The sequence below is a fragment of the Cryptomeria japonica genome, chromosome 9 (assembly GCF_030272615.1).
Source record: "Cryptomeria japonica chromosome 9, Sugi_1.0, whole genome shotgun sequence".
In the NCBI taxonomy this organism is placed as follows: Eukaryota; Viridiplantae; Streptophyta; class Pinopsida; order Cupressales; family Cupressaceae; genus Cryptomeria; species Cryptomeria japonica.
This window is the reverse complement of record NC_081413.1, coordinates 675,270,702-675,297,000: the sequence shown is the minus strand read 5'-3', so window position 1 is coordinate 675,297,000 and position 26,299 is coordinate 675,270,702. Positions and strand designations below refer to the sequence as shown.

The 26,299-nt window shown below is 32.8% G+C and overlaps 1 protein-coding gene across 1 annotated transcript; it reads left to right on the top strand.

The window, feature by feature from the left end:
- The first annotated feature begins 20,904 nt into the window (after window positions 1-20,904).
- On the top strand, window positions 20,905-22,289 carry LOC131054159 (2-methylene-furan-3-one reductase). Its single transcript, XM_057988623.2, has 3 exons — window positions 20,905-21,092; window positions 21,198-21,657; window positions 21,741-22,289. The coding sequence occupies exons 1-3, from the start codon at window positions 20,934-20,936 to the stop codon at window positions 22,127-22,129; spliced, it is 1,008 nt and encodes a 335-aa protein (XP_057844606.2). The 5' UTR covers window positions 20,905-20,933; the 3' UTR covers window positions 22,130-22,289.
- Window positions 22,290-26,299: the final 4,010 nt, after the last annotated feature.

Below are 26,299 nucleotides of genomic sequence, written 5' to 3'. Positions count from 1 at the left end.
TATGTTGGTGGTGTGAGTTTACCGATGGTTGATACCTCTGTGGTATGTGTGATTGGATTGCTAACATTTGTTGTGTGTGTTATTTTTTAATCGCATGGGTTTGTTAGCTGGATGGGAGCAGTTATCTTGGTTGTTTGTTCTAGCTGATGTTCAGTCTTGAATGTTCTAGAGATACCAATAAGTTCTTCATCAAGTGGGAGAATTTTGAGAAAAGGTGCCTCAAACTCACTAGTTTAAATCTCAATCAGATGGAATTTTGTTCCTATAGTGAGAAGTTCAGTGTGGATAACATTCGTGTTAGATCATCTTTGAAGGGAACTGAATAACCTTCGTGTTATTGATGAAACAGTTTGTAACCTTTATATTATATATACCCGCTTGGAGGAGCTGTGTGCAGAGTATGGATTTCGGTATAGCTTTGGTTTTCAATATGATGCTTCAAGTAGTTAACTAAAGTCACAACTCTCTCTGATGAGATACCATATCGGTATGACTTTCAATGGGTCTTGGCGACATCAAGGTGTTTCAGTGTGAGATTCAGTAAGATTTTTTAAGTTGGTGGCAAAAGGCACATCTCTTGGCGATAAGCCGTTGATACATTTCAAGAAGGGATTGCCGAAGTGAGGATTTTTTGCCGATAGTATTTAGAGACATAGTGGGGACCCCGATGGACTCGATTTGACGTGCTAAGTTGGATGCTAATGGTTGTGCCAAGCCAGAGTGTCCGATTGGGATAGTTGCCGATAAGCCATGAAATATGGTGGGACCAGGATGTGACTTGTTTGATCTGTCCCGTTGTTTGTTGGTGATAGGTCCAAACTGGAATGACTCTGAGGAAGCTTTGAGATAACATGGCATGTTATCAATAGTCTGAGGAAGTTCAATAGTTGGAGCCATGTAATTGAAACAAACTGTTTTCTTCAACAAAGATACAATCGTTTGAACAAAGGGTTGTAGGTGAGACTAAGGGAGGCCCAGAGAGAGGTCTGAAGACTTATTGTAGAAACATTTGTAACTAAGGTGAGTGAGAGGATTTCCTTGTAGACCAGAAGTCAGAATTGTTTGACTTCGATGGGTGGATGTTGAGGGTGATGGCTGAAGGTTGATGAGTTGTTGGTCTGTGTGGTTGGTGTTGGATGCTGATTTGCAGAACAATAATTGTTCTTGTTGCCTGTGTGGTGTGTGGGTCAAATTCTATCTATAGGTTGAATGTTGTTAGAATAGAGACTACTAAATATACACCCAAGAGCTTAATATATACCTTGTATGTAATATACATTTTACTTTAATACAAGGGATTGTCTTTGGTGGTGGGTTTTTTACCCGTAAGGGTTTTCCCACGTAAATTTCATGTTCTCTGCGTCTGTGTGAATCTTATTTGTTTATTTTGTTATTCTTGTAATGTGCCCTTATGGTATTTGAGAAGTGAGCTCTAGGGAATGTGCCTGAATGCATGTGCATTCCTATGTAAACTATTCAAATACTTCTAATAGTGTATTATCTTACTATGTGTAGGATTCCCATCGTGGTTTCTCCCTTGATCGGGTTTTCCATGTACCAAATATTTGTTTTATGGTGGTAGTTTTGTGTGTGTTTTTCTTATTCTTATCTCTCTTGTTCATTTGCATTAAGTGGATTAAAGGATAGTTTAAGAAGATTAAAAATTGTAGAACATTGATTCACCCACCTCTGAGTGTTCCTTGATTCCAATAATTGGTATTAAAGCCTAGTTCCTCAGAGGAAGCCTAATAGCTTGGGGAAGATCTAGGAAAACAAATCCATGGATTCTGGTAGTCTTAAACAATAGTTGGTTGTTCTCTTAAAGATCTTGATCATGCATAAGTTGAGATCTGACAAGTAAAATCAAATCTCAAGGATGCTGAGCAATACATTGAAATATTGAAAGATCAGTTGAACAAATGAAGGGATACGAGAAATAAACTTGTTCACAAGTTGAAGGCGAAAGAAAATAAAAACATTGATGAAGAAGCCTTGAAAGAAAAGATAGAAAAATGTGAGAAACTTGCTAGAGCTAATATAGTCCAGAAGAATGAGATGGAAGCCATTGTGATGAGATTGACAAAGGGGATTGAAGAAAGGAAGAAGATTGAAGAAAAGATTTCTTAGTCACTGAAAGACAAATTCAAACAATGTTGAAGACTTGAGAATGAAAATGGACAGTTGATAAGTAATCTACAAGATGCTAGAGATCATGAGGAAGATCTTGGAAAACAGATCCTAGTTCTTAAGGTTGATCTTGAAGCTACAAATGAATACATTTAGAGAAGTTTCGAGTTAGCTCAGCTAAGCTTGATGAGATGCTTTCTAGTTAGAAGAATCCTAATGATACTCAAGGTCTTGGATATGAGAAAGGTGAAAGCTCCAAATCAGCACAACAAAAGAACAATTCAAGAAAGCTTCTAGTAAGGTAGCCTAATGCTAAAAAATTCAATGGTAACTGTTTTGTTTGCAATAAAGTTGGCCATATGGCTAGTCAATGTAGAAATAGGATGAATAATAATGGTCCATCTTTTACTAGTTAATATTTTAAATGCAATAAGTATGATCATAAGGCAAATGCATACAGAAGTGTGATAAACAACATTTAGAATAGAATAAATGTCAGATGTTATGCATGTGGTATGTTTGGACATATTTCTAATCAATGCAGATCAAGGACAAAACAAGGAATTTTCAGACCTAATTAGAGGAACAATGTTATTTGCTATGCTTGCAACAAATCCGGTCACATTACTAAGCATTGCAGAAGCAAAAATGTTAATACGAGAGATCCGGAAGTCAAAAAAAGAATGTGAAGCCAGATGTGAAGGGAAGATAGAAAATTGAAGAGATTGGAGAGAAGATGAAGAAGATGGGTGAAGAAGAGTGATAATGATGTAGGTAGTGGGTCCACACTTGATTCCAGTGCTGGAACCTCATCTGGTAACTAAGCTAAGGCATCAAGGCTTAGGGGGAGTTTTCTATGAAATTCTTACAAACCTCTTGTTGGAGATCTGTACCTATTTTTGGTAGCTTATAGAGATGCATGTGATGGTCATTGATGCATTTCTAGAAGATTTGAGCTGAATTTAAGGTCCACAAAAGAGAATTATGTGTATGGAGGGTGTTCAGAAGAGTTAGGGTTAAAGAGAATCTATTATACCTAAAGGTTAGGTATGCGGTAGATAAAAGGAGATCTAATATCTCATTTCTCACTTTTCATTTGAACTGAGAAAGCAGCAGAGCATGGCGAAGGTGATTTTTCTTAGATAGAGAAATTCGTCGAAGAGATCTTGCATCCTATTGAAGATTGAAAAGGTATTTCTTGGAGTTAGAACTTTTTTAGTTTGAAACCTACATTTTTGATATGACATCGACTGGTGTTGCGACTCCAATGGTAGTTGAGGTAACTAAATGAGCTAGACAAAACTTCAAGAAACATCCCTACAAATTGATGAAAGATGACCAGAATGGTGCATTTTCATCAGTCCCATATGGAGTCTTGCATGTGGATTATATTAGGGTTTACTGTCATTGTAACATTAAAGAACTTGGGAATTCTCAGAGGTTGAAACTTTACACAGATCATATGATTAATGAGATGGGAAACCTAAAACCAGATTTCAAAACGCTTGAGGAAAAGGGTTTCGTACAGTTTGTGAATTTTCTAGTTTTGATGAACCTGAGTGGGTCTGATATATCTCGAGAATAATTCATGGTGAGTTTATGTGGCTTGACAAACCACACAATATTATCAAGACAACAATCAAGGCGGTGACCTGTTTGAATTTGACTATCGAGGTACCTAGTCCAAGGAATGTGAAGAACCAAACCGTAACAGAAGCAACCGATTCACAATTTGACAAGAGGGAAATGACAATCAATGATATAATTGAACATGATGTCAGATTTGCATCAATGGTAATAGGATAAAAATTCTATCAATCCAACCTTGACAATTCAATATCTAATATGATCATCTATGTTGTCTATCAAATCTTGAAGGAAGGTAAGATGTACGACTTGTGTGAGGTGCTTTGGTGTGAGCTCTTGAGAAATCTAAAGGAAATCAAGAAAGATAATAAGCATGTATTTAAATTTGGCTCTCTGATTGTCTGTCTATATTTCTACTTTATGAGTGAGATTCCGGAAGTAGGAAAGGTTCAATGGGCCTATGATAGGCCGATGGCTATTCAGATCAAAGAGATACTCCAAAATGTAGGAGTTTTTCAAAAAAAAAAAGGAATACTTTGGGGATACTTGAGGATATTTAAAAGCATGATGCAAAGCAGAGAAAGGATTCCTAGAGAGATAGTTGAGAAATATCAAGATACTATATGTTTTATGGTTGATACTTACCAATGTCTTATGGAAGCCGTTGAGACAAGGATTTCATGGATCATGCCCATGGGGTATGAGGTCGAAGGGTAGGTACTTGAGGCATATTATCAACACCTATTGAGAAAAATGGTGTACAAATCCGAGGAGAGATTCAACACATATAGGGAAAAGAGCTTGAGTTTGCACTCTCAATTCAAGAAACCTAAGATTTAGAAGAAAGTATGGAAGGAGGTGGAGAAACTGGTAGAAAATATGGGGATGACCAAGGAAGTAGTCTAGAGAGGCTGAGAGAAGAACATCTTGAAGGACTAAGATATGGTGAAGCCTAAGGAAGACAAACCATAAACCCCTCCTTCTAAGCCAAGTTAGACAAGGAACTCTTCACCCTACTTTGATTCTCAAAAACCTTGAGCCAAGTCATTTGGTGGAGTAGTGAAGAGGAAGAAAGAGAAACCACATAGAGTTTATGTGTCAACACCTATGGAAGAAGAGGAAATTGAATCTCATGAAGCAGTAAAAGAAGTGAAGAAAATCTGTATAACTGCTAGAGTTGTCAAGAAGTGACCATCCGGTGAGGGGCAACCTAGCAAGAAGTCAAGAGCTAAAGAAGAAAAATATGGAATAACACTCAAGCAAGTAAAGGAAGCAATAAATGAATAAGGTAATCTCAAACTAATTTCTCAGTTTTATGATCTATTAGATGATAAAGAGAAGATATCATTGGAAGAGGCCATAGTTCTATACTTGAATAAGTATAATAGAGCTCTTATTGAGATTGTATCAGAAGTTCCTAAGAGCTTGTATGATCGCTTAGAAATAAGGAAAGAGACAACTAGACTAGAGGAAGAATGGATAAGGGAATATCTATTATTGCAAATTTGTTTGGTAATTGCTAAAGTGGAAATAGATAGAATTCTTAGTGTAAACAAAGATAAGTTCAAGAGTAAATCAAGGGTGAACAAATTAATGATTGGAAAAAATGAAGAAGTCCACAAGGAGATTGAAATTTTTTTGAGGGAAATTATTTTGGAGTATCAATATGAGGTGATTCCTAAGAGATCTCAGAAAGATGTTCAAGAGTCTATTCCGGAAGTTCTAGGAATGTCATCCCTAGGAGATGAGCCAAAAACTGTTGATCTGGGAGAACATATAGCTCAATAGATTTTCATAGATGCTCTAGGAGATGTAGGAGTTGAGGATACTACAATTGAGGAAGCAGATGTAATTCAGAAGGAAATTGATGCATATGAGGGAACTCAAAATCCTCCAGAAGTAACTGTTGAACCTGAGATGGAAGTAGAAGAAGAGAAGGAAGAAGAGGAAATAGAAAGAAAGGTTGAATAGATTGCGGTGGCAAGAGACATTGTGGAATTTGAGAAGGTGAAGCAGATCACGAGTGACACAGATTTTGCCCAAGGGCCTATAAATATTGACTCTCCATCCCTTGTTTAGGTGCTTAAATTGGTTGCACTCGCAAAAGCCAAAGCTAGTGAAGACTTACTGAAATCCCACATGGAGGATAGTGAGGTAATATCATTGGAAACAAGTGTTCTTGAGAAAATTTTGCCATCTTTCAAGAAAGACTCATCCGATACACCCTCCAGTAAGCTAAAGACTTTGTTTGATTCCGTTGATTGTCATTTTGAATCATTAGAAAAAGATGTTGGGGCAAAGATTTTAAGAAATCTTAATTCTATGAGGATGAAGACAGTTCTGAAAATGATTGAAGGAGACAAAAAAAGTTTGGCCACATGTGTTAAAATCATTCAAGATGTATTGGCTGAAGGAGGAATAGTCTACACGTCATGCCTAGTACTGCCTAAGTTCACTATTGAGATTGATAAGAAGATAAAGGAGTATGAAGGGTAGCTGGCTAGCCTATCTCAATCTTATGATCCTGAGTTTGTTTTTGCGAATAGTAGAGAAAATTAGGTGATATTTTTTCTTGATAAAATCAAGATTCTAAATTAGGAGAAGGATAGAATTGTAGGAAGAGTGAGAGAGCTAAGGAATCTAATCTCTCCCTAGTTAGACAACCAACTTAGCAGTCTGCAGGATGCCCATAATGCATTGAATAAAAGTTCTCCTACAGACCTTAAGGAAGCAAAAATACATGCATATCTATTCAACACCCTCATATCTATTCTGGCAAATTTGAAGAAGAGATGGGATGACCATTTGCAATCATTAAAGAATATTTTTGCATATAACTTCAAATTTTTGTAAGTTTTGAGGAAAATTTTGATTTCCAAAATTTTTACTTTGTCATTGATGTCAAAGGGGGAGATAGGGAAGTGAAAAATTGTGTATAGTCTTAGGGAGATTCTGGAGTTTGTATCTAGGTTTTTCTTTTTGCAAAGTTTGTAGTGCATGACATTTTTGGTTTAACACTTAGTCATTTTTCACTAAGTGTTGCCATCGATGCCAACGGGGGAGATTGTTGGCAAGAGACACTACATAGTGTAGATAAGTGTATGGGAGTTGCCATTGATGGCAACCCATCTCAAATATTTCATCTGATTTGTACACAATCATCCTACCAGAAGTATGAAATCCATTTTGCTTAAGTTTGGAAGGTGGAACACAATATTTGACAGTATTGAAGTATTTTGAGTAGAACTTCACTTTGGTTGCATGTTTTTATTTGTGGTTATTCAGGTAGTTAGTTGGATTATAGAGTATATTATTCTAAAATCTTAGCCTTTGGTGTTGTCGGTCGTGCAAGATTGAAGATCTGGTATTTGGCATTTCAAGAAAAACAGTGCTATTTGGTCGACTAGTGATGTATCATGTTATGCAGAATTATTGGAATGATTTTGGTGATTTATTTTATGTTCAAGGTTGTTTGGCCGACATGTGGGTAGCGTGTAGTCAATTTATTTTGGTCCGCACATGCATTGGGGAACGAATTCAGCCCACACATCTTACATGTTTCAAATTTTACAATTTTTTTTGAAGCCGACTTGTTGGTGAGATAAATTCATGTTGCGGATATATATAAGAGATTGGAAAATTCATTTTCCATATTATGAAGTATGCGAGTGGTATGTATGTGTGATTGTGCGCAGTTTCACGTGCGCCATTGAAGGATTTTTGCTCTGGATTAAAGCAGATCAGCAAAACAGAGAAGTGAGATAGTTGTACTTTGTGCTTAAACTAAACATATCCCAAGCATTTATAGATGCTAATTCATAGTTCAATCTTGGTGTTACCCTTTTATAATTTCTTTGTAAGGAAATGAGCCTTTTGGGGTTGTAGCCCCTATTGTATTTGAGTAGTGAGCTCTAGCTAGTGTGCCTGAATGCATGTGCATTCCTATGTAAACTTTTCACATACTTCTAACAGTGTATCATCTTACTATGGGTAGGATTCTCACCATGGTTTTTCCCTTGACCGAGTTTTCCACGTACAAAATCTTTGTGTAATGGTGGTAGTTTTGTGTGTGTTTTGCTTATGCTTATCTCTCTTGTTCATTTGCATTAAGTGGATTAAAGAATAGTTTAAGAAGATTAAAAATTGCAGAACACTGATTCAGCCCCCCCTCTTAGTGTTCCTTGATTCTAACAATCTAAAAATTGAATAAATACATCTTCACATCTCTCATTACTGAATATATTTCATTAAGCACTAAATTGAAATGCTTAAGCTGATTGAAAAAATATCTCACCATAGTTATGAAGATGTCAATGATATAAAGTAATTACTAGAATTCATCAAATATTTAGGATAATTGTAGTAATAAAACCAACATAGCATAAATCGTGTTTGAAAAACCAAAAAATAGAGAGAATTTTAAAAAAAATTAAAATATTGTCTTTAAGCTTCTTATTTCTAGCCATTTGCAATATTTATTTCTTGCCCTTAAATATATTCTTATCAAAGATAATCAGGTAAGTATCACAACAATTAAATCATAAAAATTAAATTCAAATTTATGATTCCAAAGGGATTCTTCCCATAGTTGTTGGTTACGTGTTGTTGTTGTTGTTGTTGTGACCATTAAGGTTCAAATCCTTGCTGGGCCATTGTGACTTGGGCCTTTGGTGATCTAATGTTCTTACATGTTTGAGCCTCAACTCTATTAAATTCTCGGATAAGGTCCCCCATTTGTGACCTCACATGTTCATAGCTCCAAGTAAAAATCATTTTACATGGTATTTAAGGGCATGTTGTACTAGTGTCATTGGTCACGTAAGAAGTTTACTTGATAATTTACAAAAAATATAATTCCAAAATAAAAAATGTTTGAAAATCATAGTTCCAAAAAATAAAAGATGCCAACTTTGAAATGATATAACCTAATTCAATTTCATATAACAATAATTCATTGAAATAAATAAACAAATTTTACTATCTAACAACCTCATTTATAATAAATGTATTCACTAAGTTCATAAATGTGTAGTGCATGATTTCAATATAAGTAATTCAAAATCATCATCAATAGAAATATTTTCATTTAAAATTAATAATTTTGACTTATTGAGATAAACATTCAAATTTAATATTCAAGAAAATAACTTATTTCTAATACCATTTTCATAATATTCATCATCAAATCTCAACATTTTTTTTTTACTCATACTTGTTTAGCAATATTCATATAACACCTCTAGTTATAGTATCGTCAAGCCCATCAAGTCATACTTGATATTCCTTATTACCTCTATAAAGTTTTGCAAGATCAATAAAACATAGTATTACATCATTTTTTAATGAGCTTAAAATATTAGTACTTAATCATCTTAAACTAGTTATCACCAATTAAAATCAAATTTAATGTAATTCAGATAAACATGAATATCATTTTGGGATTATATCAACATATTACAAATTATTTAACTCCTTATATTATTGTCTTGAATTCATAAGGCTACTAGTGAATCCTTGTTTACATGTATTCTGATCAAATTTAAGCTCACGATTTAAATAATTGTAATTTGAATTCTAAGTCTAGAAATCCATGATCATTTCTTATCATACAATTCATTTTACTTGAGTTTCAATTTTATTTTTGGTTGATAGTGCAAATTTGTAATAAAACCTATTTATTTTGTATATTTGTAAAAGTTCTATCAAAACAAAACATCCTATGTTAAACTTTGGATATTGACAATGAATGAGAAAGCAATTTAGAAAATCAATTGCTTGTCAGCTTTATATTGTAAATGTATCAGTAGTCAATAATAAAAAGGTAATGATGATATTTAAGGAAAGTGCATATAGATAGGGTAAAGCCCATTGCCCACCTAATCATATTTGAATATCACAAGGGTTAGTTAGTTATTACTAAGAAAGATAAAGTGGAAAGTTGGACAAATTTAAATTTTATATAGAGATGAGTTCATATTGATAATAGCAATCATATAATTATAATTAGCATAAAAAAGAAGACTTAATTATAATGAATAGCATGTGTATGGGAATAATGGGAATAAGTATAACATGGGAGACAATAAATATGTGGAAAGGAAAAAATTAAACATAAGAGCAATAAATATGTGGAAGGGAGAAAATTAATATGAAAAGAAGGATAAGTGGTAAGTCCTTAAGAACATGCGTAAATGATAGCTATATAATATAGAATTATGAACTTTCATAGAATTATGTTACTAATCACCATCTTTATGTATTAGAACAGTTCAGTTAGAATAAAAATAAAATTAAATAAGAAATAATGTGAATATGTAATCTTCACCATTACAAATATCAACTACTACAATATTTTTTATAAAAGAAATATAATTAAATTTTCTTTGCCACACGGACATGTCTCTTTGTCATGTGAACAACAATCTGCGCATAATCATTACTCAAAGCATAGCCATCAAGGTTCTCAAGGCTCTATACAGATGTTTCTTTGCTTCTTAACATGATCATACTAGTTGCTAAACATTTCTCACTTAGATCTTGTTATTTCATTTATACACTATGCTTCCAACAGAAAGTCAAAAACACATTATTAATGGCCATGATCTTTTATGAGACCTCCACTTCAGCGTAATCTTCCTCCTTTTAATATAAGCTTGATGATTTAACTTTCTTTTTTTTATTTAAACTTTTTCAGAATATAATTCTATTTGACCCACCTTTTACGATCCATTTTGTTATCCTTAATAATAGAGGACACTCAAGATTGCGCCATCCTCTAATTTCACGATCCGAATTTTGTTAACAAATTTTATTGTAAGATTCTAAACCACAAAGGAAATGAGTTCTTCATTTGCTCTATGTTACTTCACTGTAAACAAGAAGAAGATGGGTTGTAAAACGAATCTGAGCGATCAAGTAGATACTAAAAAAAAAGTTTAACTGTGTGCAAGGCTCCTAAATTATCTGGACGCCCACTTACATATACATATCTTGTAAGAATAGTTCGTACCATTCTCTCAAATATGGATCAGAAAAAGATCATGTGCTGCTCCATGGCTCTCATGCTGCTTCTCATACTTATCTCTCAGCAGTTTTACCTAATTCAAGAGAAACTTTGCTTATGATTTCAGGGCTTGCAAATGGTGATGTGAGTTAGTTGGAAAGAAACAATGCTCGATACCCTGATAAGCGGCGTCCAAAATATGGATAGAAGCCTTTGCCCAGATCAGTGCCAATGTCAAGGCCAAGAACAAGGAGACCAGTGAGACCTGTGCTAACACCGCCACCTCCTCATGGAAACAATGGCCACGATTATCATTCACCTCCCCCACCATACCCGTCTTCGCCTCCACCATACGGATATCCCCGCCCCCCACCATCTCGCCTCTGCCCCCTCCTCCATCGCCACCTCACCTCCGCCGCCCCCTCCACCCGCCACCTCGCCTCTGCCTCCTCCTGCCCCCCGTCCACATTTCGTTCACCCCCAGTACCGCATGCCCCTCGACCCCTCGCTCCTGCCCCCAAGCAGCCCCCTCCCATTTTAACCTTTCTCCCCATCCCACAGGTGCCCCTAGGTCATCTGTGTGTAGATTTTGCCATCACATCAAAAGCACGTACTCGTGGTTGAGAGGGATCTCATCATGGATATAGTCGCTACGTCAACACCCTCCCACACGATAGAGCCTGATACAACCACGTACCATGTATGATTCGTACCCACTACGTACCACGTCGATAAGCCAAGCTTACGCGGATGAAGGGTCTAGAGCTCGAGGGACTCGAACCGATGACCCACGCTCTGATACCATGTAGATTTTGCCATCACACCAAAAGCATGTACTTGTGGTTGAGAGGGATCTCATCGTGGATATAGTCGCTACGCCAACACTGTGAATGCATGAAGTCTTGAGAGATAATAACTATGGAGAATAAAGAGATTTTCAAGAAAGAAACAAAACATCATGTAAGAGGTTTGATCAGCCTTGCATGTTAATTGCTACTTCTGGTGTGAATCGCCATCTATCTGTGTCAGTTGAGAAGCAATAGATCCATGTGAAAGTATTTACAATTTTGATTTCATTGTGTTTTTTTAGGGCTCTGGAAATAGGCTTATTCGTCATGAGAGGTCACAGAAGTCAATTGGTGTAGAGGTTTCAAATGACGAGAATGAGATTGCAAAGGCATGGTTATATTTGGAAAAAAAAATTCAAATGCGAAGATGATTATTAAAAAAGAAAAATGTGCATATATCAGCCGTAGGTTTCCAAAATCAAGGTGTATTTTATATTTCAAAGTATTTCAGTTTGAATAATAATAGATTTTTTTAAATTATTGTGACTTTCACTAAATTAATTGGTAGGCTCATTTATCATAACCAAGAATAGTTTATTCTAAGAGATTACATAAGTCAATTGGTGGAGTCTTATTGAACAATAATAGACTTGTTTACTTTTTCATGACTTTAACTAAATCAATTGGTAGGCTCATTTTTCATGATCAAGAATAGTTTATTCTAAGAGGCAACAGAAGTCAAATGGTGTAAAGCCTTACATGGAAACAAAGAGGTTGTAATGGCATGATTCTGTTAAAAAAGGTTTTCAACTATCAATATGATTATTAAAACAAAAAAAAGTTATATATAACTGATAGGCCACCAAAATGGGCACATTTGTTGAGACTTGGCCTGTGATAGAACTATATTAAAACTCCAAAATACTATAACTAAATCAAAGTAGGGAGGTCAAGATGGATGTTGGGGAGATTCTTATCCATTGAATGCTGAAGTGGGATGAATCTACCACCTATAGTGAAGAATTCACTATAAGTTTGGTTGAAAACTAAAAGAAAACTGTCATGATTACTATTTTAATCAAAGATAGATCAATAAATAAAACTTGTAAAATTGATTAATCAAATGATTAAACATAAACTCCACTGCATTTTTTTTTTCATATTCATGTATGGACATCAATAATAAAAAATGCATATGATTAAATAAATATATCCTTTTAAAATACAATACAAGTTGAATCTTCTTCTAAATCCTAATCTAATCCAAACTTTTCTAGATTTATAAAGAAATTACAAAAGATAAGATCAAGGAGAAAGTCAGAATGAACATGTTTAATGTTGATACCAAATTTGATTCTCTAGAACAATAAATCCAATTCAACCCGTCTTTCCTTGAAACATGACCAACACATTCATTCACATATTGAATAAACAAATCTTTACACCCCTCACTACTAAGATATTCCCTTAAGCACTAAATTATAATTCTTAAGTTGATTGCACAAAAAATCTTATTATAATTAGAAAGATGCCAATGATATAAAGTACTAAATAGAATTCATCAAATACTGTAGTGAATTGAAAAAATAAAGTCAAAATAGCATAATTCATGAGTGGAAAACCAAAAAAAGAAAGAAATAAAACTAAAAAATTTAAAATATTGTTTATTAAATTCTAGTTTCTAGCTCTTTTAATATTTATTTGTTTCTCCTAAATGAATTCTTAAAAAAAATCCTACAAATCAATTAAAAAAAATTAAATTCAAATTTATAATTTTAAAATAAAAGATATCTTAAATTCACAATTCCAAAACTTAAGAAGTCTCAAATTTAAAATGATATGAGCTAATTCAAATTTGTATAATAGTAAATCTTTCAAATAAATTTAAAAAATTCATTTTTTCACAATCCATCTAAATAATACATGTATGACTAAGTTCACAAATGTGTAAGACATTGTTTCAATATAAATAGTTCAAATTCATTATTAAGTGGTAAAAATAATTCAAATTCACCTTTAGTGATTTTTTTTTCATTTAACACTAGTAATTTTGACTTTATTAAAACAAACATTCAAACTAATCTTAAAAAAAATCCTATTTCTAGAATGGTTTTCATAATCTTCATCATCAAATCTCAATTTATTTTATTTTATTTTATTCCATTTCTTTACCAATCTCCATATAACACTGCTAAGCATAGTATCAACAAGCCCATCATTTGATATTTCTTATTATCTCTATGAAATTCTTCAAGAAAAATAAAATAGAGTATCCCATTTTTTTAATGAGCCTAAAATATTAATATTCTATCAACAAGGTAAGTCATTTTTAGTTTATAAAATATTCTTTATAATAGATAATATTTTTTCTGGGTAAGTTTCCAACAAATTTAATATTAAATTTGAATGTATTAAATAGATGTGTAAAACAAAATTAAGATTAAAAGAATGTAATATTACAAAGTTACAATAACATATAAATGTAGAGAAATTTAATTAACTAAGCAAAGAGATAATTCTTATTAAGTTATATTGTTTAATTAATTAAATTTGATTTAGTAAAGGTTATTAAAGTATATTGTTTAATTTTTTAATTAATTTTAGTTATCAAAGTATATTGTTTAATTAATTTAATTTATTTTAGTTTATGTTATTAAAGTATATTTTTTAATTATTTAATTAATTTAATTTCATTTCTTTTTTTTAAAGTATATTATTTAAGTAATTAAATTAAATTTAAATTATTTAAATTAGTTATTTCACTAGCCTAGATATCTTAATACATCTATCTAAAATATGTCGAGAGATATCAGTCTCAAGACACCTATTTAAAATTGTTGTTGAGAATAGATAGACACCTCAAGACTGATATCTCTCGGGGTATTTTAGATAGATGTATCAAGAAATCTAGGCTAGTTATCACCAATTAAAATTAAAATTTTATGTAATTCAAGATATCATAAACATCATTTTGATAATAGATCAACTCATTGTGAATGATTCAACTCGTATTATTGTATTGAGTTTATAAAGTTGCACTTATGAATCCTTGTTTGCATGCTCTCATATCGAATAATTGGAATTTAAATTCTAAGTCAAGAAATCCATAACCATTGCTAAACATACAACGCTACATACAAAATCATCTTTCCATTTGCATAATTGTTAAAGTTATTTGATAAAACGTACAAATCTTTATGTGTTAAACTCCTTGAAACTAAAAATGGACAAGAAAGCTATTTGGAAGATCGATTTCTGATCAAATTTATATTGTAAATGTATTAGTAGCTAGTAAGATAAGAGAAGCTAGTGATGAAATTTAAGGAAAGTCCATAGACAAGGTAAAGCTCATTTCCCACTTGTACAGATTCAAATATCATGAGTGTTTAGTCAATTATAAGTAAGAAGATATAGTGGAATTGGGTCAGATTTAAATTTTATATAATGGGGACAAGTTCATATTTCTAAATTTAAACATATAATTAAAATTAGTATTAATAAAAAATATTTAATCATAATAAATAGTATGTGCATGGGAATAAGTGTACATATAGGAGTAATAAATATGTGGGAGGGAGCAAATTGACATAAAAAGAAAGATAAGTGGTATGTGCCCAGTAAAATGTTTAAATGATAGGTGTATAATATAGAACTAGGGACCTCCAAAAAATTATATTTTTAGTCAACATATTTATATATTAAAACATTCCCCTCGAAATAAAAATAAAACCTAAATAAGAAATAATATATGTAAAATTCATCATTAGAAGTATGAAATAATTAAAGTATTTATATGAAAGAAGTATAATTGAATTTTAATTGCCACAGGAGCATGTCTCTTTCCGTGTAAGCATTGATGTACTCATAGTCATAACTAAAAGCATGGCCATGAAGGTTCACAAGGCTCTATACATCCTTGATGTGGATGGGCTCCTCTACGATGTGGATGTTCCTTTTCTTTTTAGCATGGTCATGGCAGTTTGCTAACATTAGAAACTATTCTCACTTAAATCCTATCATTACCTATACATGCCATTGCTCAATAAGAAGATGATTAATATCACCACACTTCCATCATGATCTCCAAACCCATTATTAATAGCCATGACCTTTTGAATGCATAGGAAACCACTGGCCGTAATCCCCGTCCTCCTCCTAATGTAACTTTGATTACTTACAATTTAACTATTTTATTTTATCCTTTTTATTTAAGCTTAGAATTTAACCAATATAGTTCCATTTGATCCACTTTTTACATAAATTATATATTAATTTTTTGAAATATTAATATAAAAATATAACATTCTTCACTATTAAAAAAAAACGTACTTGGAGGATACAAGACCTATAGACTATTTTGTTATTGCCAATATTAGAGAACACTCAATATTGCATCATCCCTAATTTCATGATTCAAATCTTTCTAATAATTTTTATTTTAAGATTCTTATCTGCCAATGAAATGAGATCTTTGTTGCATTTGTTCCATGTTACTTTGTTGTAAACAAGGAGAAGATAGCTTGTAAAATGAACCAAGTGATCAACTACATACTTAAAATAAGCTAACAGATCCTAAATTGTATGTACTTCCCCTTACATTAAGACATTTTGTAAGAATAATTTGCCTCAGTCTCTCAAATATGGATCAAAAGAAGATAGTACACTTCTCTATAGATCTCATTTTGCTTCTCATTCTTATCTCAACAAGCATTCATTTTCTTTTCTCATCAATTTCACTTTTATTTTCCATAACAATCTCTACAATTCTTATTTATTTTTCTAGATTCAATTGTGTGTATTTTTTTCCCTCAATGTTTCAAATCACACTTTGTGATTCATCATCAGGATGAAAATAATTCCAAAGGCATGAAAGATGTTGAGTTGCAGATTTGAGACAGACTACCAAGCATCATATTTGTTTGGAGCATCATATGGTGTGTCCTCCAAACAAATATGATGCTTGGTAGCCCGTCTCAAATCTGCAACTCAACATCTTTCATGTATTTGGAATTATTTTCATTCTGATGATGAATCATGGAGTGTGATTTGAAACGTTGAGGGAAAAAAATACACACAATCGAATCCATAAAAATACATAAGAATATAAGATGGATTGTGGAAATCTCATAGCTTTAATCTCTACAATATTTTTAATTAATTCAAGAGACAGTTTGTTTATGATTTCAAGCCTTGCAAATGGCGATGGAAGTGAGATGGAAGGAAACAATGCATGATATGCATGATATCCTTATAGGTGTCCAAAATATGGCCAAAAAATTGAAAGTTTATGCGGTTACTTTGTGGCATAAGCTCGATGACAATTTGAGATGCTACATTTAGCCCTTACTTTAACAAGAGTATGACCCTATGAAAATACTCATGGTAAAGTAGATGAAAGAGAGGAGCAATTTGGAGCATAATCACAAGGAGGGTAAAGAGATGAAAGAGAGGAGCAATTTGGAGCATAATCACAAGGAGTGTAAGGCATCACTAATTTTGAGGAACTAAGCCCCCAATCTTAGGATCATATCTCACTCAATCACATGTAAAGGAACACAAAAAACAAAACAAAAGGAAAACAAAGACAAACAAATGTGAACATTTAGGAAAAATACAAAAAAGATGCACAACATGAAAAAGCTTAACACCAAAAGTAAGACCTCACGTCTACTAGCTAAAGAGACCTTGATATCAAAATGTCTCAACCACTAATATCACTCTTGAAAATGCCATCTAAAACACACAAGTGATCACATAAAAAGAGCAAGAGTATGAGCACACATCATCCATGAACTACAAATAGAAAAGCTATGAGCTCATGAGAAGAAAGAGAGAAAGTATGGATACACATTCTAGATGTCTTTTAGGTCTTAAGAATCATGTATAAGAGTATGTTTTCTCTGGTTTTGAGCATGCAACAACATGTGTAAGATATGAAATGAAAATGCAAATGTGTGTCTGGTATCAAAAACATCTCATATACAAGTTTGTTTGCTCTGGTTTTGAGAATGTGTAACCCTATGTAGACAAATATATGCTTGGTTTTGAGGACATCTCATGTGAGAGTTTGTTTTTTCTAGTTTTGAGAATGAACACCCTATTTAAGAAATTCAAAAATATATTTCAATACTAATCAAAGAGGGAGATATGTATGTCCCCCCTTAAGATGCCAACATAGACCTATATTGATGTCTTAAGGAAGCTAATATAAGGGATACCCACCTTCAACACCAAGGAGATATCGTTTTAGGCAACAATGTTCATAAATTTAAGCTAAAGAGGTAATACTCTTACAAGCAAGGATAAGATAGTTGAAAAAGATATATCTTGCACCAAACGTAAAGAGGATCCTTGTAGGAGAAGAGATCTCAAGCTCAAAAGGCATAGTGGTGTAAGGAGTTGGGCTCGCCAAAATGTAATAGGTGAAAATTAGGTTTTCAATAAATAAGGTAGCAAAATCCTAAATTTTGCTTAAAAGACCATTAGATTTGAAAGAGGGAGGTACCTAATAGATCTAGGCTTAATCCCTCTAGGAAGAGAGCTCTGAAATTTTGATTAGGTTCCACTTGTGGTTAGGATTTTATTCCCTCTTTCTATGTTGAATTGTGAAAATACTAAAATTAGGGTAAATGAGTGAATATTCAAGAGATCTAGCATAAACAGTGAGCTACAGTCATCGTACGAAGACACTGACTTGGATCTAGTTAAAAGAATATGATTTAGATATGCTCCTAGAAGTTCGACTTGATTTTTTGGGACCATGGTGGTGGTCTTCGTAGTCCTTCGAATTTCTCACCATCGAAAGGGGAATTTATTTTATCTAGAGGAATCCTCTTGATCCTCTCAAACATAACTCTATACCTATTTCTTGCACATAGAAAGAAGGGGGAGATTGTTGGGAATAGGGTTTGCCTATGTTAAACCCCAGTTTAGGAATTAACCTTGAACAAAATAAGTTAAATACTGAAATAAATGCTACATAGATATACCTCATATCTACAATTGTTGATGATGATGCTTTAATTCTTTGAATGTAATCACATATGTTGTATGAAATGGCATGAACGTGAAAAAACCCTAATCACACACACATGCTTGCATATGAATGATGTATTTTTTCTCCACAGTGATTGAATGATGAATATGCAGCCTGAAGACTTCTAAAAATGCTTGATAACGAATGCTTCACGGATGCAAGAATGATTTAGGTTGAATGTAGATGGAGACTTCGAATTGATATATGATAACATGTCTTTATATAGGGGTTTTTACATAAGTTACCGATTAGGCTAACCTCTAACAGTCATGTGGAAACATGGGGATCAACTCCCATCAGGAAAATACCACTCCTACCTCAATTCAAATTTGGGCCCCATTGAGAGGGACCATGACGCTGGGTACCATAGTCCTTCTACTTAAGGGACCAAGATAAAGCTCAAGGGGAAGGGTATCCCACTAGGGGTACCCACCGATGGGTGTTCATGGCTTTAGAACTAGAGAATAGGCACTAAATGGACCTAGATAGGTGATGAGGATAGGACATGCTAAGGTAGGGACACAAACATGAGGTGTAAATTGACTTGGTGGCAATTTATGATGCTATCAGAATTAAAATATTTTTAGAGCAATTGAGAAAATGAATTTAATTAAAAATTGATCATTTATCAAGATGATTTGGTACTTATGGGATCAAATGAGAATCAACAAAGAAAGAAGAAACTCATGTAACTTGAAAAAATTGAAGCACACCAAAAAAAAAAGGCAAAATGACAAAGAGAGAGGAGATAGAGAGACTTTGACGCATGATATTTTATACAACATTGTAGAAGAGGACAAAATTGAAGACACTAACATGAATAAGATGAATATATGAGAGTTGAATGTAGAGGCTGCAAATGTAAAAATAATGGAAAATATAGAAGACAAGAACATGAAAATAGTGCTTATAGAAATGAGTACAAATAAGTGTTCTATCGTAATCAATTAGCATGATTTTAGTATATCAAAGCATGATGAATAAAGTAATGCTGAATTTAAACATTTTATTAAATCATACAAAATAAATGATGATAAAATTTTCTAGTATGAGTAGATATTGATTTTTGAAAATTGAAGGAATCTTTTTGGATAATCTTTATGACAAGATATCTTGAAAACTAATTTAATCCCATGCAAATCAATTATGAAAACAATTTTTTTTAGAGAATGAAAATATAAGTTTGTAGGAAAACCTACATTGATGCCCAAAAATTTACCGAAGCATATCATTTGTTAGCTAATATTTGTAAATGCATGGCCTACAAGAAAAGTAAAGGCATATCATTTTTTGAAAGCTAATATTGATAAATTCATGACCTACAAGAAAAATATTTACTAAATGGATGTCCAAAATAATTCAATAACAATATCATATAAAGTCAATCAAAGATACCACAACAATAATGAGTCCTTACTTTTAAACACATAATTGAATGCACATGCTTCTAGATCAATAAGTCATGGTCATGTTTTGGATATGGGAAGGATATGGATGATGATGTTGTTACAAAGAGTGAGTGGTTAAATGCAGAAGTGTGATTAAATAAACTTTTCCCTATTATTAATGGTGTATCCCTATATGTGACACATGATCTCTTTACACCTACTTGTCGAAGTAGGAGATACTCACACATATGCTTTTACATGATGCTCTATAACGTTTCAAGGTGCCTAGGAAAGAGAGTATGTAACCTTTGTGGCCACCAATGTCGTGAATTCCATTATAACTTATGTTCCAAGTTAACAAGAAAATAATAATAAATTAAAATATCTCGGTCACACAAGGGTCACAAATTAGTGAATTCCATTATAACTTATGTTCCAAGTTAAAAAGAAAATAATAATAAATTAAGATATCTCGACCACACAAGTGTAACAAATTAATTTAATATATTGACTTTTCAGGATTAGGATCCCGGCTTGTTCACGCATCTCGGAAAGTCCTAGATCTGAAGGCCGTATGGCTATATATATTCCTGTCTTATCTGTATTTTTCAACAATTGCACTTCCAACATTATCCTTATCATATTCTTGATTTAGTGGGAATGTACGTGTTACTTGTTAACAACATGTTAGAGGCACTTAATGATATTGAGTTGTTCTAGAAATCCTTAAAAAACAAACAAGAAAACATTTAGTCTTCTTTTAGAAATTTGTTCTTCTCTCTATTTTTATGTTCACATTAAGGCTTCTCATTGTTTTTTTAAAAAAGTGCAAGAGGCTGCCGATATGCACTTTGAATTGGACAACTTTTGTTCAATGTACTTACTGTTGTTATTGCGTTGTGATGTCATCAGATTGTCATCGACGTGTTATAAAAGGTCCGCTTCGCTCCTTCGCTTCATGTTGAATGGTGGGAAGGCAACAAGATCGGCTGTTGTGAGTAAAAATGGAGAAGGCACGGTTTGACGAGGAGAATGGATCTCCCGACGTTCCAAGTGCAGGATCCGGCAGCGTTTTGATTAAAGTTCGTGCAGCTTCTGTCAATCCTGTGGAATACAAGATGCGCCAATGTGCAGTCTTGCGCAGCGCAAATGCCCCGTTTGCTGTATACTGAACTAAACCCTCGTTCATTTATGATTTAAATTTTTATTTGGATTTCTTTAATTTAAGGTAGATAAAAAATTTCATTTGTTTGGGGTCTGGTTCACAGATGGTGCCGGGGTTTGCATTACCAGGAGTCGTTGCCGGCGTGTCGAAGTTTAAGAAGGGCGACGAGGTTTACGGCAACATTCACGATTTCACGGGTGGAAACCCTAAGCAGGCGGGCGCTCTGGAAGACTTTGCGGTGGCGGATGATCACATGTTGGCGTTGAAGCCGAGCAGTTTGTCTTTCGAGGAAGCCGCCACTTTGCCGCTTGCGCTGCAGGCGTTCGACACCGTTGATTTTCAGAAGGGGCAGAGCGTGTTTATCGTGGGAGGCGCGGGCGGTGTGGGTAGCCTGGCCATCCAACTGGCGAAGAATGTTTTCGAAGCTTCTAGAATTGTTTCGAGTTGCATCACGGGGAAATTTGAGTTTGTGAAAAGCCTGGGGGCAGATCTGGTGGTAGATTACACCAAGCAGAGCTACGAGCAAGTGGATGAGAAATTCGATTTTGTTTTCGACACCATAGGTAGGGTTACAAATTGTTATTTTGTTTGAATAAATCGGAGAGGGTTTAGAAGGATAAAATTCTGAAACTTTTTTTGTTTACAGGCGAATCATTCAAATCTTATGTGGTTGTAAAGGAGGGAGGTAAAATCGTGGACATTGCATCGTTTCCCCCGCATCCGAGAGCATTGCAGTTTATTGTGAAACCCCAAGGCAGTGATCTGGAAAGGCTCGGCAAATACATTGATAGCGGGAAGCTGAAACCTGTGATCGACCCAAAGAGCCCCTATGCTTTTTCTGATGTTGTGAAGACATCCAAACACCTGAAGAGTAGACGAGCTAGAGGAAAGATTGTCATTTCACCCAGAGCGGTTAATTTGATCATGGCTTTCATCATCAGTTTGGCCTTCATTTTCATTATTGTAGCGGCAGCAGCAGAAACACAACCTACCAATCCTAAGCTTAATCGAGGAGGAGATCCACAACATAATTAAGTTATCGTAGTCATGTATGGAACTATGAACTCTCTTAATAATTTATGATTACAGATTGTTAAGAAAACTCAGATGTTTGGGGGCCCATGGCCTATCATAGATTTTGTTGGTTTGCTCTTGTTGACATGAAGCGAGTGAAAAGACTGTCATTTCCCCCACTGAATGAGCGCCGATATTCATTCTAGCATTTGCAACAGTTAACGTGGATAAAGTATAACAGACGCTTACTACTTCATGTTAAATAAAATATATATTTCACATATTTAAAATTAAATAGAATTTTATTTCAACAAAAAAAATAACGATGAGATTTTTTATTTTTAATGGATAAATAAGGTTTCAAAAAAGAAGAAGTTGAATTCCTTTCAAGAAGGGGAAACTGGCATCCATGGTATTTAACTTTTTCAATTCTTTTACTATTGATCACATATATTACTTCAATTGTTTAAATTGTATTGATTAATCTAAATAAGCTTTGACAGTCAATAAAATTAAATCACACAACTAAACACATATTAAACTTAAATATATTCCGTTAACACAAATCTCATAATAATACGAATGGTGAGTTATTCTAGAAACAAAATGAAATAGCAAAGGCTATAATTTACAGTGTGCATAATATCTCATATGCAAATCTTAGCTCGACTTCCAAAAGGTGCTTTTAGGGGGATGTTTAGTGTTATCTAATTGAAATTTGTCCATGATAGCAAACATTGCATTTAGACTATATATTGGGATACGAAAAAGATGGTTTTAAGGTAGGTGTTTTTCTTCTATGACTATTTTGGGTCCATCATCATATTAAACCTATACATTTGGATATACATATTTAAAAAATGGGTTTTAAGGTTTGAAGAATGGTATACTATTATACTAATGTTAAATTAATTATGTTCTTCTTTTATACTAATCTTTAAAATCATTTATCGTTCATAGAATTATAATTACATATTTTAACAAACTCTTTTCAATTTAATAAAGAGAAATGTACTTTTGTAAGAAAGTTTATTTTATATTAAATTAAATTAAATTTTTATTTATTCTAAATTGATTATTATAATAATTTTAAACAAGATGATAGAAGAAATTTTCTCAAGAATAATTAGACAATTTAACTTAAATATTTTAAAACTTTATACTTAATGTTATTCTCAATTATGATTAACTGTTGATGGCAAGTGTGTCACTTAAAATAAACATCAATTTATCATCAATGCTCTTCGAGTAGTTTCCTATTTTTTCTATTCTCTATGATGAAGTCTCTTATGGATCTTCTCAACTTTTGGCAACTCAATGGTTTAAAGAGTAGGGTATGATATAGCTTATCTATTAAGACTCCATTCATTTGGTACAACTAAATATCTTCACCATTGAGTGTTGATAAACTATGCATCTAGATTGATATGAACACACACCTTGTTCAATAGTTTTTCATGGCATGCATTCAAATAGACATATTTGAGTTACACTTTTAAGCTCCTATTTTCACTTGTATTGAAAAGTTATATTATGGTTTCATTTAATTAATTTTAGATTTTCTTTTTTCAAATTACTATAAGGTGGATATTACAATATTGTTTAGTCCTCTTATTGTTCTCAATAAATCGTAAAAGCAGGAGAGGGCTTGAACCCAAAACAAAATAGGGAGGAACTCACTAGAAGTGAGACCACCAACCCCAAAAAAGAAGGAACCCCCTTATTAAAAGAGAGGTTTTTGGCTAGAGCACCCAACAAATGAGAAAAAGGGTCTTCGACCCTTAGAAGGAGCCCATTCTCAAAACAAAGGAGTTTAGGGGAGCACCCCAAACCATGCACCAAACAAAAATCCTTGCATTGACAAAGAGACAGTCAAGGAATTGGAATACTAACAAAGGGTTTTGAAAGGCATCCCTAAATATTTTTCCTAAAGTACCTCCTCGACCAGAGACACATTCTAAAAGGAGAGAAGACCAAAAAGGTCTCAAAAACAATTGGTTTTGGAAGGCACCCAGAACCCTCTTGGAATAAAAAACACTTATCCAATCAAAATGAATCCAAAATAGAATAGTCACTAAGTGGATAAGAGAAAACAAACCTAAAGGGTTTTGAAAGGCATCGTTGAACCTTTTATAAGAGTGGATCCCTACTAGAAAATATGATTATTGTTATAAATTTAATCCTCTAACATATTATTATAATTTTTTTCGTGTAGCTAGCAACTAGTTTATACATATACATATACATATATGTATATGTATATGACCACTTGACATTTATTATTCTATACATTCTTTGGTTTCTTATCTCTGTATAATGTTTGAGACCTTAAAAAGTTGGAACATAATCATCTTCTAGCCAACGATATTTCTTGTACAATCAATATTATCTACTATCGATGGTTAGCATGTAGAGGATAAAAAATTTAAACTAATCTAACAAATAATACTTACACCTACTCATGGGGAAAATTTTCATTTTCATTCTCAAATGTTAGTTGAAATAAATTGCACTAGAATTGTAAATTATAAAAATTAATAACACATAAATATAAAATGATGAATCTTAGAAGAATTGTTTATTCCTCTATGTTATTGAAAAAATGGTAATTAGTTGAGGTAAATCATCTAATTATTTAAAATCTAAATAATTTTCTAGGTATATAAGACTACATATAGGAGGAAAATTTAAATAATTCTTTTCTAATTAGTGATAGGCATGATATGTATGGAGAATTCATCATGTTGATACATAACAACCTCAATAAAAAAATCTCATTTAAAAAATAAATAACCAAAAAAACATTTTGATGCTAACAAAAAAATTATAAGAGATTGGGTCAATGAGGACTAAGAGATAACATAAGGGTTTGAAAATCTTGCTACTACATCACATGCCTTTGTACATCATTGCATGTGAGTGTAAACATTTCCTCTTTCCTTAATGTTTGGTCTTTTAAGTTACTCAATTTTTTAATTTAATTTTTCTTTGCTAGCATTTTTTGGATTTTTTAAGTGAGTCTATTTTTTTCTTTTTTCTTTTATTTTCTATTATTTTTCATTTTTAATTCAATGTTATTGGATCTATTTTTAAGAAGAATTTTTTTTGAGTTTTAGGGGTTTCATGGAAAATCCATACATTCCTTCCAAGGTTTCCCTTCAATAATCTATTATTAGTGGAAGTTTTAATCATTCTATGCATGAAGCTACTGGAACATACTTTATTGTGGATCTTTCTTGGAGACAATAATTTTATTTAAGAAAAGGAAAATATGATCATTTAAAAATCAATGGATGTCTTTCTTGAAGGAAAGAAATTCCTATGGTTTTTTAACCCAAACTTTATGGTTGAATATTTAGTTTTCTTTTAGAGGCATCTTCTCATTTGTAATTTTATGAGGGTTTGATTCAATTTTTTGGATACTTGAAGTTTGGAAACATAAATATTAGTTGATCAAAAGAGAAATGGAGATTATCCCAATTTCTAATGAGCTTTTTATTTAATAATAATATTGATTGTGTTCAAGTTTTTGTAGGAGGAAATTCTAGAATATTCATGAAACCTTAGGATCTATGTTTTATTCTAAGAGTGAAACTCCCAAGTTAAGTTCTAATGTGCATCTATTTATTTTATTTTCTACCTATTTCTTAGAAAAATGTATAAATAAATATTCTGGTTGACTCTTTGGGCACCCATTTAGGAAACTCATAGATTAAAAGAAAGAGAAAAATATCTACTTAGCCTATGTCTATGTTGAACTAGATTTAAATAATTACTTTCTAGAGACTCTTAATATTTAGGTGGAAAATTTTGTTTGGAATCAAATCATTGTTTATGAAGTCATTCCTTTTATATATATGGAATGCCATCATTATCTAGATATCTTATGAATTTATCACAACTCAAATCAAATGATTGTTTTGAGAAAGTGGCAAAAGAAGATAAAAAGGGTATATAAGTTATTCAAAAAGATAATTATATTGGAAAATTTCCAATATCTATCTAATGACTCAACATTAAATATTTCTTTTCATGTTATAAAATTAATTGGTGAGATATCAGGCGTGGAATACTACAATATGAAAATCTAAAATTTGTACAGAAATTCAAAATTAAGCAATCTTAAGGTGGATTTACCATGATAGAATCCATCTTTTTAATGATGCTAATAATGAACCAACATATAACTAC